General features: G+C 41.0%; 1 protein-coding gene across 2 annotated transcripts in view; it reads left to right on the top strand.

Moving 5' to 3' along the window:
* The window catches only part of Mast2 (microtubule associated serine/threonine kinase 2), a 112,936-nt gene that overhangs the window by 68,732 nt on the left and 30,623 nt on the right, over positions 1 to 13,581 (top strand). For both annotated transcript variants that reach the window (XM_090334942.1, XM_090334940.1), the window contains exon 6: positions 11,659 to 11,734. In XM_090334942.1, coding sequence (XP_090191068.1) covers positions 11,659 to 11,734 — 76 coding nt within the window. The remainder of the gene's footprint in view (positions 1 to 11,658; positions 11,735 to 13,581) is intronic.

The following is a 13,581-nucleotide window of genomic DNA, read 5'->3' as shown; positions in this document are numbered from 1 at the left end:
ACATAGCTTGGGATATATCCTATTCCCTGGCTTTCTTATGGTGTGTTTGAGCTCTCATCTATTTTTTTTGCCAGTCTAGGGCTTGAACTCAGGGCCTGAGCACTGTCCTTGGGCTTTCTCAAGGCTAGAGCTGTACCATTTGAGCCACAACACCACTTCGGGCCTTTTCTGTGTATGTAGTACAGAGGAATTGAATCCAGGACCTTGTACATGCTTAGGCAAGTACTCTACCACTAGGCTAAAACTACTGGCCCCATAAGATATACTTTGTCCTACCATGTCTGTATCACAAGATTCCTAGACACAAAAATAAGTAAAATCATTGTTTTATATTGATATTAATTTCGCATATTGGAATGAAAGCTCATGAGTTTATGAATTCAGACTCAGTTCCATATAGAATGGGCTTTTCCAGATAGTATAAGGATTGAAATGTTTGTTTCTGATGGGAACATAAATAAATTATGGGATTTGCATTGCCCCAGGCATGTACTACTTCCCAAAGTAGGAACAGGTTCTATGTATTAGCCATGTATTTTAGCCTAGACTTATATTCTTACATTCCATGGGAGCCAGACTCAGCTTTACTGAAGGATTGCCACTACCACATTATCATTGCTACAATCTGCACAGAAGATAATTCTGAACCTAAGGCTAAAGGAAATGAAGAAGCCTTTCAGAGTTTGGGATTAGTAATCCATAGGTACTGTTGTCACAGGCCTAGACCTTGTATATCTGTTTTGGACCTATAAAAAGGGTTGATCAAAGCAGTAAAACAGGTATGCTTCAAACTGATTAAGACAGGTTTAGGGGGCCAGAAATTTGGCCTAGTGGTAGAGTGCTTTCCTAGCATGTGCGAAGACCTGGGTTCGATTCCTCAGTATGGCATACATAGAAAAAGCCAGAAGTGATGTTGTGGCTCAAGTTGTAGAGTTCTATAGAACTCAGGCCATGAGTTCAAGCCCCAGCACTGGCCAAAAAAAAAAAAAAAGAAAGAAAAGACAGGTTTGGCCTTCTTGGTGTCTTTTTGCTCATTTTACTTAGTCTTTGAAGGGATGGAGTACTATTATATGAGTTTTTTCATGACCCTCAGAGTCGAGGCTGAAACTTAACTGTCTTTGGGAGAAGAGTTTCATCTCAGACACTAGCTGTCACATTAGCAGCTATCCCCAAGGCTGTGGGCATACCTCAAGTGGTAGAGTGCTTGCCCTGGCAAGTGTGATACCCTGCATTCAATCCCTTGTATTGGGTGGGGGGGGTGGGGGGGAGCAAGAAAACTCCACCATTGACACAGGATGTCCAGGGAATTAAAGACATATTTGGTCTTTAAAGCAGAGGTCTTACATGTTTCCCTCTAGAAAGTTGACTGGAGTTCTGACTTAGTTCACATACCTCATCCTTCTCTAAAAATTGTAAGACCCGAGTACAATAGCTTATGACAGTATTCTAGCTATTCAGGAGGCTAAAGTCTAGAGGATGAGGGTTCAGGCCAGCCCAGGCAAAAAGTTCCTAAGACCCCCCCTTTCAACCCATAGCCTAGGTACCATAGTATGCACTTGCCATCCATGCTACAGAGGGAAGCATAAAATAGGAAGATCAGGGTTTAGGGACATGCTGTGGCATAAAGCAAGACCTGGGCCAAGAAGGGCTTGAGGTATGGCTCAGCAGTAGAGCACCTTAGTAAGCTTGAGGCCCTGGCTTTTCATAATATAGAAATGAATTTAGCTTGTTTAGACTTCGTATAGTTTCACAACTATAATGTGAGTACTGGGCAGTAATTACTACTGGCTGCTTCTAAGTCAGCTGATTATCTCTAGATGCTTGGTAGAGTTTAGGACTAAAGTGGTTTTAATTGAGAATACCACCTGGCCTTTCATCCTATCTAGATCTCTGGACTTTAACTTTTTGAGTTATTATGTGTAGTTTGTACTTCATAACTATTATGATCATCATCATTATCTGTCAGCATATCACTGCAGGAAAAGTGGAAAGAATTCACATAAAAGTCTAGTTTGTTGCTGTAGACAGTACTTCAATTGCTGAGAAAAGCTGCACTAATTGTCCCAGATAGATTGAACTTGACATTATCTTACATTCCCAAATCTTACACATTCTGAAATTTGTATCAATAAATAGTTTTAAGACTTGTTAGCTTCAGTTTTAAGGGTTGAATCTTGAATAATGTAACATTTGGTAATTTGAAAATAGATTTATTTATTCCATATTGTTCAAAGCACTGTTAAATATCTGCGCAAACAGATTATAACATCAGTAAGGTTAGTCCAGTAGACATTTAGTCAACCATGCTGTAAATGGAAATTTCCTAGAACTTTTGAGTTGAATTTTATTTGTGTGTGTGGCGGGGGGGGGGGGTGCACACATGCACATGAGCACTGTCCTTGGGCTTTCTCAAGGCTAGAGCTCTACCACTTGAGCCACAGCACCACTTCCAGCTTTTTCTAAGTATGTGGTACCAAGGAATCTAACCCTGGTCTTTGTGCTTGCTAGGTAAGCACTCTACCACTAGGTCAAACTCCCGGCCCCACATATACCTTTTTTAGATGAATTTTAGTTTGACAGCAAAATTGAAGAAGGACTGGGCATAAGTGGCTCATATCTGTAATCCTAGCTACTCAGTAGGAGACTGAGATCTGGGGATAACAGTTCAAAGCCAGCCCAGACATGAAAGTTCATGAGTCTCTCATCTCCAGTTAACCACCAGAAAAACAGAAGTGGTGCTATAGCTCAAAGTGGTAGAGCACTAGCCTTGAGCACAAAAAGTTCAAGGGTAGCACCCAGGCTCTGAGTTTCAAGCCCTATGGCAGACAAAACAAACAAACAAACAAAAAAAAAAACCACACACACACAGAAGGAGGACAGATACACTATGAGCTTCTTGGTTTCATTATCAGAATCTTACAATTAAACAATTATAATTCTATAGTCTTAATTCTGGATTGTGAACTAGTTTGTCTCAGTTTTTTACTCTCCCTGCTTCCTTTTATTTGAGATACGAGGTCTACAAGCATCTAGAAATGATTATTTTCTTTCCCAACAGATTAACCCCCAATAAAATAATAGTTTCTCTGAGGATTGAGTACAGAACACTCTTGATTCTTTTAATTTTAACATGGTTGTTTTCCTCCCCCTGGTGGAGTCAAGAGAGAATTTTCCTGCAATATTCACTGAGAAAGTATTTGCTGGTAGAGTTTTTATAGATAAAACACAAAAATGTGAGGGACTTCTCCAACTAAGTTCCCTAAGTTTTTAACTCTTGAAAGAGTATACACTGGTTCTTTAGCAATTCAGTTGTAGTTTAGACTGTAGTATACTGGCACTGGCTACTGTGGAGCCTGGTTACTGATTTTCTGTAGCTGATTCTACCTGTAGTTTGGGGGACAATGGTTTGTCCTATTACCTCGTTTATCTGAGTGTCTATGGAGATTGTTTTCAGTTTGTTAAAAGAAATAATTAGGGGCTAGGAGTTTGGCCTAGTGGTAAAGTTCTAGCCTAGCATGCACGAAGACCTAGGTTTGATTCCTAGGCGCCACATACATAGAAAAAGCCAAGAGTGGTGCTGTAGCTCAAGTGGTAGAGCACTAGCCTTGAAAAGGCCCATGGACAGTGCTCAGGCCCTGAGTTCAAGCCCCAGGATTGGCAAAAAAAAAGAATCAGCTCCTGATTCATGATCATTTTAGTTCTACTCCTTTGATATTCTGTTATTTAAGTACATTCATAGAGGATTTTTCTAGTTCTTAGGTCTTTCAGGTTCTTTAAACTCCTTGTCCTCCATGCTCCTTCAAACATTTACACCCTAGACCTATTATTTACACTTGTCTCCATAATTTCAATTTCCTTCTTCCTGCTTCCTTGGCAGCATCCTTGTCATCTAGAAATGCACCCTGCAAAAACAATAATTTGATCCTAAGACTTCTGATTCTTTGAATCCTTAGCTCTGTTGAGCTGTCTTCTGTATATTTGTGTGAGTAACTCAGTGTATTTGTCTTAATTTCAAGGAAGTAAGGGCGGGAAATAGAAACAGTGGACTTTCAGCTTATAAAAGTTTTTTTAAAGGTGTGTGTGTAGAGCTCACCTAGGGAATGAACATAAACCATAAACAAAAAGGATTAAGGTACAAGAATTTGCCCTTGGGATGTTCCGATTTTTAGTGGTTAGGAGAATAGAGAAAGAGCAAAAAGGAAAGAGGATAAGTTAGAACATGTGTTGTTCTGGAGTCCACATTAAAAAAGAACATTTCAGCAAATAGAGTTATCCCCTGTGCTAAGAGCTATGTACAGATCAAGTGAAATGAAGTCTGAGAATTACCATTTGGATATAGGAGTCACATCAGTGTTGACATTGATTTAATGGAATGTTAAGGGCCAAACCTAGCTGCTAAGGTAAGAAGAATAAGGCTTTGTTTTGTTTTAAATAGAAATAATGGCTATATTTGCTTTCTGGTAAAGAGTACAAATCAGGGGTAGGGGTGGGGTATAGCTTAATGGTAGAGCACTTGTCTGTCATGTGCAAGTGTTTGATTCCTTAACATCTCAAAAAAACCAAGGCTAGAATGAAATATAAAAAATTCATTGAGGGCCGGGATAGCCTAGTGGTAGAGTGCTCTCCTGGCATGCACAAAGCCCTGGTTTTGATTCCTCAGTACCGCATATACAGAAAAAGCTGGAAGTGGTGCTGTGGCTCAAGTGGCAGAGTGCTAGCCTTGAGCAAAAAGTATCTAAGGACAGTGCCCAGGCCTTGAGTTCAAGCCCCAGGACTGGAAAAAAAAAATTGCATAGAAGAGTCAAGAGAGTTTCTTATTTTGAAAAAAAAAAAAAAAAGCCACATGCCAGTGGTTCATACCTTGTAATCTTAGCTACTCAAGAGGCTGAGATTTGAAGATCAATGTTTAAAGCCAGCCTGGACACAAAAGGATGAGACTCTTATCTCCAATTAAGCCCTAGAAAAAATGGGAAGTGGGGCTTGGCTCAAGGGTAGGGCAGTAGCCTTGAGCTGAAGAGCTTAGGGCCAGCACCCAGGCCCATGACCTCCCCACACACAAAAACATTATTCAACTGGTGGGAAGGTAGCTGGCAGTAATTTATTTCTATGGCTATGAGGGAATGAATAGTATCTAGTAAATAAACAGAAGATTGGCTGTAGTCCTGTGCTCAGTTCTCCCATGGAGTAGGAAAGGAAGTGGGGGATGTGGTGCAGATGATATGTGTAGTGATGAGAGCTTATTGATGTTTTCTCATTACATCTGTTTTCTCACTGAAATGGAAACTGAAATGATTTGTTGAGAGCCTGAGAATAGAGGTGAGAATGAATGAAAATGATCTTTTATATAGGGAATGTGGTCTGACTTCTAGCAGTATGCAGAGCTAGGATTAATAGTCATGAGATTACTTAGTTTTGTTGTGTGACATTCTTTAGAAATTTCTCTAGAAGCAAAGACTGAAAAGGTCATCTCTGAGGATACTGACAGAAGTCATGATAAAAGAGAATATCAGTAATGTAGGAGTAAAAATATTTCTAAGTCAGGTGCTGGTGACTAATACCTATAATCTTAGTTACTGAGGAGGCCAAGATCTGGGGATCACAGTTCAAAGCCAGCCTAGGCAGAAAGGTCAGTGAGACTCTTCTCTCCAGTAAACTACTGAGAAAAAGCTAAAAGTAGTGCTGGGGCTTAAGTGGTAGAGCACTAGCCTTGAGCAAAAGAATCTCAGGGACGGGGCCAAGACCCTGAGTTCAAGCCCCTGGAACAAACAAACACAAACAAAAACCCTGCTTTTTAAAAAGAAGGAAAGTCTCCTAAGTGTGTAAGTAAAATTTAGCAAGTAGGAGCACTGTAGTAGTTAAAATCTAATGACCTAACTTCAGACCTGGGTGCTTTTATGGAGAAAGAAAGAGTGCCTAGAAAATTAAATGAAGAGGGCCAGGAGTTTGGCCTAGTGGTAGAGTGCTTGCCTAGCATGCACAAAGACCCGGGTTTGATTCCTTGGTACCACAAACTAAAAGCCGGAAGTGGTGCTGAGGCTCAAGTGGTAGAGCTCTAGCCTTGAAAAAGTCCAAGGACAGTGCTTAGGCCCTGGGCTCAAGCCCAAGATTGGTTAAAAAAAAAAAAAAAAGCTTAAATGAAGAGCTAGAAGGATATAAATACTGTCTCTGGGTCTAGGGTCATAAGCACACCCTTCCTAGGTGTATACTTCCTTTATGTTAAAATTGGAATAATAGAAAGCTCTTTGTCCTGAAAGGGAACTTTCAGAAAGAAGCAGAATAAATATATTGTCTTCTGCTAGGTGACAGTGGCTCTCATACCTATAATCCTGGCATTTCAGGAGGTTGAGATCTGAGAATTGAGGCTTGAAAACAACTGGGGCAGAAAAGTTCATGAGACACTTATCACTAATCAATCAGCAAAAAGCTGGATGTAGAAATGTGGCTCAAGAGGTAGAGCATGAGCCTTGAGCACAAAAACTTAGGTATAGCACCCAGGCCCTTAATTTAAGCCCCAGGACTGGGGGGGGGAATAAATATATATAAATATATATATATATGTAGAGAGAGAGAGAGAGATGGATAGATGGTATATTGTATATATGTTTATTTGAAATAGGCTAGGGAAGTGGGGGGAAACAAGATGGGGGAGGGAGTGGGGGAGGAAAATGGAGACAAAACATGAGAAGGGGTATCAATGTTTGTGAAGCAATGTAACCCTTCTATCAATTACAATAAGACTATAGATAGATGTATATTGCATATAAATATACATTATATATAGACAGATTGCTTTCCTGCATTTATGAGTTATTCCATTGTATTAACAAACCTTGGAGAACCATGGGAGCTCTTGAATTTATACCCAGTTGGAAACCTAAGTAGCCTTGGGGCCAGGAGTATGGTCTAGTGGTGTAGTGCTTGCCTCGTATGCATGAAGTCCTAGGTTCAATTCCTCAGTACCACATACACAGAAAAACATGGAAGTGGTGCTGTGGCTCAAGTGGTAGAGAGCTAACCTTGAGGAAAGGCTAAGACGGTGTTCAGTCCCTGAGTTCATGCCCCGGGACTGGCAAAAAAAAAAAAAAGGAAAAAGAAACATGAGTAGTCTTGAGTCAACCCTGAGACTTAAAGCTCTGATGTGAAAAGTAGAGCAGTCTTGTTAAAGACTTTGTTCTTACTCTGTGTGCGTTAGAACTCTGTGCCTAGTGTCAGAATAGCTTCCCCTACAGTAGCCTTGAACTAAAGAGCTCAAGGACAGTGCCCAGGCTGAGTGCAAGCCCCATGAGCCACAAAAAAAAAAAAAGAAAAAAAAAAAGGAATAGCTTCCCCTAGAAGGGCTATTGGATCCTGGCCCCTGGGAGTGAATGTTCCTTTATTACCATTTCAACTGCTAAGTGGCAGAATTCATCATTATTTTCCCTGTCGCAGAAGCTTTTTGCCTCTGATTTCAGTCACGTATAAAGTGATTTGTGTTGTCTATGTCCTGGCAACAACTTCCTAACTTGTAATCCATTTCTTTTCTTCAAACTTATATTTTAAATTATGGCCAGCTCTAAAATTCCTAGCAATCGAATCTCTAAACTTAGATATTGATAAATTGGTAAGTACTTATTGACACTGAAATGACAATACACTTATTGTACAGTGCTTTTAGTTCTGGTAGGTGTCATCAAAGATTCAATGTATGATTGAGAAAAAGCCATTGATATAGATAATGTTACAAATTAACTCTAGGTGTACATGTTCTTTCCAGCCCCTATTATTTTAATTTTAATTTTTGTGGGGCTGTGGGACTTGAACTTGGGGCCTAGGCACTGCTCTTTTAGTATGTGTAGCTCTTTAAGCCACAGCTCTACTTAATTTTTTTGGTGGTTAATTGGAGATAAGAGTCTCATGATCTTTCGTGCTTTGCTGGCTTTGAACTGTGATCCTCAGGTCTCAACCTCCTAAGTAGCTAGGGTTATAGGAATGAGCCATCAGCTCCCGGTTCCCCCTAATCACTGTTCATTTAAGTTATTAAAGAAACTTCCCCCTGCCGGCCCCGGTCAATCCCACTGTGTGTGTGTCTCTTTTCGGTCCATCGTGGGGCTTGAACTCAGCCTGGGCACTGTCCCTGAGCTCTTCAGCTCAAGACTAGCCCTCTACCACTTTGAGCCACAATGCCACTTCTGGTTTTCTGGTGGTTAACTGGCTGTAAGAGTCTCACAAACTTTTGTCCCAAGGCTGGCTTTGAACTGTTATTCTCAGATCTCGGCCTCCTGAGTAGCTAAAATTACAGGCATGAGTCACCTGAGCCCGGCTTTCTCTCTCTTTTTTAATCCATATTCAGTCCATTGTACTTTTTCTACTGTATTGCTCTGTGCTTGTCATTCTATTACTTAAAAATTTGTCAGTTACATTTTCCAAAGTATTTCTCTGAAGATTATCCACTTAACTGTACGAGAAACATTAAAATTTTTTTTGTGGTAGGAATATTAGCATTTGAACTCAGGGCCTTGTGCTTGTTAGGCATGTATTCAAACACTTGCACTATACCACCTGCTCATTTTACTTTAGATATTTTTCAAGCAGGGTCTCACATTTATTCCTGCTCTAGTCTCAATCATACTCTTCCTATTTATGCTTCTCACAGTTGAAACGATAGACACATATAACCATGCTTTTTTATTGTTGGAAAGAGTCTCAAAAGCTTTTTTTTTTTTTTTTGTCAGTTGTTGGGTTTGAATTCTGGGCCTGGGTGCTGTCCCTGAGCTCTTCAGTTCAAGACTACTACACCTTGAGCCACAGCCTCACTTCCTGTTTTCTAGTGGTTAATTGTAGATAAAAGTCTCATGGACTTTAATTCCCCTGCTGGCTTTGAATGGCGATCCTCCGATCTCAGCCTCTTTAGTAGCTAGGGTTATAGGCCAGCTTCAAAACCTTTTTGTCTTCGCTCAATACACTAGTCAAGAATTCAAAATCTTTCTGCCTTAACATACTAAGTGCTGAGATTGTATGCACAAACCACCACAACTGGTTTAAGAATAGAATTTTAAAGGAAGGAGAGGATCTAACCACATACAGTGCATACCTGTAATTCAACCTACTCAAGAGGCAGTGGAAGGATCACAATTAAAGGCAAGCCCAGGCAAAAAGTTCGTGAGACCCCATTTCAATAAATTAAAAACATAGGCTAGGTATGATGGGGCACATCTGTCATTCCAGCTATGCAGGAAGCATAAATTGGAGTATTTTAGTCCAGGCCAGCCTGGGCAAAAGCAAGATCCCATTTGAAAAGTAACTAGATCCAAAAGGTCTAGGGGTTGTGACTCGAGTAAAGAGCCTGTCTAGAAAATCTCAGTACTGTCAAAGTTTTGATACTTGATCACTTGGCTTATTAGTACAGCTAGTAGATAAAAAGAATAGTTAAAACACAGAACATGGAAAACCCAGGATTACTAGGGTTGAGAGCAGATCTACTAGATAAAACCTTGAGATGAGAGGAAGCTGAGGATGCCTCTTCCTAATTAATTAGTTCAACCAAAGAGAACATTTTTGTTTTTTTTTTTTGCTAGTCCTGGGCTTGGGCTCAGGGTTTGAGCACTGTCCTTGGACTTTCTCAAGGCTAGCACTCTACCACTTGAGTCTCAGCACCACTTCCGACTTTTTTTCTATGTATGTGGTACCAAGGAATCGAACCCCGGTCTTCGTGCATGCTAGACAAGCACTCTACCACTAGGCCAAACTCCCAGCCCATGAACATCTTTATATTACCCACAGACACTGAAGTATTGCTATCTAGGCTATGTTAGATAACAGGCAACAATAGGGCACCTTCATGGCCCTTTGGAATATCCATACCCCCTACAGGAAATCAACTGTCCAAGAGAAAACTAGGGCACACTGAACTACCAGGCTCTGGGGTACTTAGACTCCTTATAGTCGATGTTGGTTCACAGAGGTTAGCCTAGATGTGGGGAGGTTAGTAAGGGTTTGGGGAGTGTCAGCACAACATGGAATATTTCCAAATGGCCTTTTATATATAATTTATTACTATTATTATTATTATTATTATTATTATTATGCCATGGGGCTTGAACTCTGGGCCTAGGCACAGTCTCTGAGCTCTTTAGCTCAAGGCTAGCAGTCTTATCACTTTTGCCACAGCACCACTTCCAATCTTCTGGTGGTTAATTGGAAATAGTGTCATGGACTTTTGTGCCCGGGCTGGCTTGAACCGTGATCCTCAGATCTCAGCCTCCCGAGTAGCTAGGATTATAGGCATGAGCCACCACATGCGGCTCCCCATAGCATTTTGGGCAGAGACAGATTAACAATTTCTGCTAAGTGTAAACTCCTAAGTACCACCCTCAGATGGAAGATTGTACCAGAGAAGTATGACAGGGTTAGGTTAAAAACTGATATGACTAATATAAATGTTAGCTCACTGTTTTATTCAAAGCTTCTGAGCTTAAATTAATAAGCTACAGGAGACATGAAAACTAAGAGATGACCATAATTCCTATATTGTAAGGAGTCTAGGTGTGTTATATATTTTTTTTCTTAAATTCTTTCTTTCTTTCTTTTTTGCTAGCCCTGGGGCTTGAATTCAGGGCCTTGGCACTGTCCTTGAGCTTTTTATGCTTGAGGCTAGTGCTCTTTCACTTGAGCCACAACTCACTTCCACCTTTTTTTGTGTATGTGGTACCAAGGAATGGAACCCAGGGCTTTGTGCATTCCAGGCAACGACTCTACCACTAGATCACACTCCTGGCCATGTTTTATATTCTTGGGGGACCTGTGTATGATCTACTTTAATGTACATTGCTGTCCTGAGTCCTCATCTGAAAATCTGTTTCCCCTTAAAGCACATATTTCTGGATTAGTCCATTGAATGCAATATACAGGGAAAGATGTACAAGGAACATTTGGGCTAGATGCCTTTAGAGAAATCTTTTTGTTGGTAATGGTGGTGGTGGTCATAGGGCTTGAACTCTGGGCCTGGCACTGTCCTTGAGCTCTTTAGCTCAAGGCTAGTGCTCTGCCACTTGAGTCACAGCACCACTTCCCATTTTCTGGTGGTAAATTGAAGATAAGAGTCTCATAGACTTTCGTGCCCAGGCTGGCTTTGAACTGCGATCCTCAGTTCTCAGTCTCCTAATTAGCTAAGATTATAGGTGTGAGCCACTGCCACTGGCTTGAAGAAATCTTTAAGCCTTTGGAATGTTGAGTTGTCCTGACAAGATAGAGTGGAGGGTAGGAACCAATAGTGGATGTCTGAGAGTCATGATGGGAGAAAACTTATGGACTACTAAACTCCTCCCCTTCCCCACTCCTGAGGACTGAACTCAGGGCCTGAACCTGTCCTTGGGCTTTCCTCAAGGCTAGTTCTCTACCATTTGAGCCACAGAATCACTTCTGGCTTTTCAATGTGGTAGCAAGGAATCGAACTCAGGTCTTGGTGCATGCTAGGCAAGCACTCTACCACTAGGCCAAACTCCCAGTGTATGGACTACTAAATGTTTACAAATTTAAAACAATAATGGGCCTGTATCAAAGCTATACATAGCATCGATGCTATACTGTGTTAATACTATAGGAAGGTGCCTTGCCTAGAATTCCCATCAATCCTTTTCAGAATCAGATCTCACAGAGTTTCTTTCTTATTCCCCGTCATAGGTAACAGTCCTTTGGACAGCCCCCGAAATTTCTCTCCAAATGCACCTGCTCACTTTTCCTTTGTTCCTGCCCGTAGGTAAGTTGCCAGAAAATTTCTTCTGTAACTAATATGTATGGTACTGCATGAATGTTAGTTGAGTAACAAATTCATCCTTTGAGTCAATGCTCTTTCAAGTGGGTTAAGTTACTTCATTCTATGGGTCATAAATGTCCTTCCCTGCTTTTTTCTCTCAGTTTATAATTACCATATTAAAATTTTGTTTCCTTTTTTTTTTTTTTGCCAATCCTGGGCCTTGAAATCAGGGCCTGGGCACTGTCCTTGGACTTTCTCAGGGCTAGCTCTCTACCACTTGAACCACAGCACCATTTTCAGCTTTTTTCTATGGTATGTGGTATCGAGGAATCAAACCCAAGTCTTTGTGCATGCGAGGCAAGCACTTTACCACTTGGCCCAACTCCCAGCCCCCTAAATTGAATAGAATGGAAAAGTAAACACAAATAAGTTTTTATAATAGCAACTGCAAAGTCCTGTGCTCTAAGAGTATATTCCAAAGCATTATATCTCAAATAGGAGCTATCTTATAGTGACCAATGGGAAAAATGTTCTTTCCTCCCAGCAGTTTCTAAAATGATGTCTTTTTTTTTTGTCAGTCATGGGTTGTAGGACTTGAACTCTGGGCTTAGGCATTGAGCATGAGCAATTCAGCTCAAGGATACCACCTTACCCCTTGAGCCAGTGCCACTTCTGGTTTTCTAGTAGTTAATTGGAGATGAGTCTCCAGGGACTTTCGAGCTGGGCTGGCTTTGAATTGTGATCCTTAGATCTCAGCCTTCTGAGTAGCTAGTATTACAGGTATGAGCCACTGGCACTTGGCTCAAAATGATGTTCTTAATTCATCCAGTTCCAAGGGCTAGAAGACATACCTCCCACATCAGCTTTACCCAAGTGTGGGCATAGAAAGACTACCAGGTGTTCAGTTATTTTCTATAGAATTTAGAGGTACCTGGCTCAGACTACTTTTTAAAAATACACCATAGAGATTGACTGGAATACATTGTGAAAATGTCACAATGAACTATTTCCCCTGCAAGGGGGGGGGCGGGGAGCAGGAGTTTTGCCTAGTGGTAGAGTCCTTGCCTAGCATGCACGAGGACCTGGGTTTGATTCCTCAGTACCACATACATAGAAAAAAAGCCAGAAGTGGTGCTGTGGCTCAAGAGGAAGGGTTCTAGCCTTGAGAAAGCCCAAGGACAGTGCTCAGGCTCTAAGCTCAAAGCCCATGACTGGCCAAAAAAAAAAAAAAAAAAGACACAATAAGCTGGGTGCCAGTGTTTCATACCTGTAATCCTAACAACTCATAGGCTGAGATCTGAGGAGCACAGATCAAAGCCAGCCTGGTCAAGAAAGTCTGTGAAACTCTAATCTCCATTTAGCCACCAAAAATCTAGAAGTGGAGCTGTAACTCAAATGGTAGGGTATAGCCTTGAAGAAAAAAAATTAAAAAAAAAAAAAAAGCTCTGGATAGATAGGTAGTAGTGGCTCACACTGTAATCCTTAGCTACTCAGGAGGCTGAGATCTGAACTAAGGTTCAAAGCCTGCTCAGGTCAAGAATGTCTGTGAGACTCTTATGTGCAGTTAACCACCAGAAAACCAGAAATGGTGTTGTGGTCCAAAATGGTAAAGTGCTAGCCTTGAGCAAAAAAGAAAGCTCAAGGACAGTGCCCAGGCCCTGAGTTCTAGGTTCCAGGACAAGCACATAAAAAAAACGGAAAAAGAACAGGCTTCTAGACATAATATTTACATACTATTCAAGTTACAACCCAGAAAAAATATATCCCATTTCTGTCCACATTCTGTGTAGCAGGAAAGGACATATACAGTAGGGAGATGTGATAGCTAACTTGGGTCCCTCCTGACCCAG

Source organism: Megascapheus bottae, chromosome 6, assembly GCF_031878675.1.
Source record: "Megascapheus bottae isolate mThoBot1 chromosome 6, mThoBot2.hap1, whole genome shotgun sequence".
In the NCBI taxonomy this organism is placed as follows: domain Eukaryota; kingdom Metazoa; phylum Chordata; class Mammalia; order Rodentia; family Geomyidae; genus Megascapheus; species Megascapheus bottae.
The sequence above is the reverse complement of the archived record's forward strand: the minus strand, read 5'-3'. Positions and strand labels throughout refer to the sequence as shown.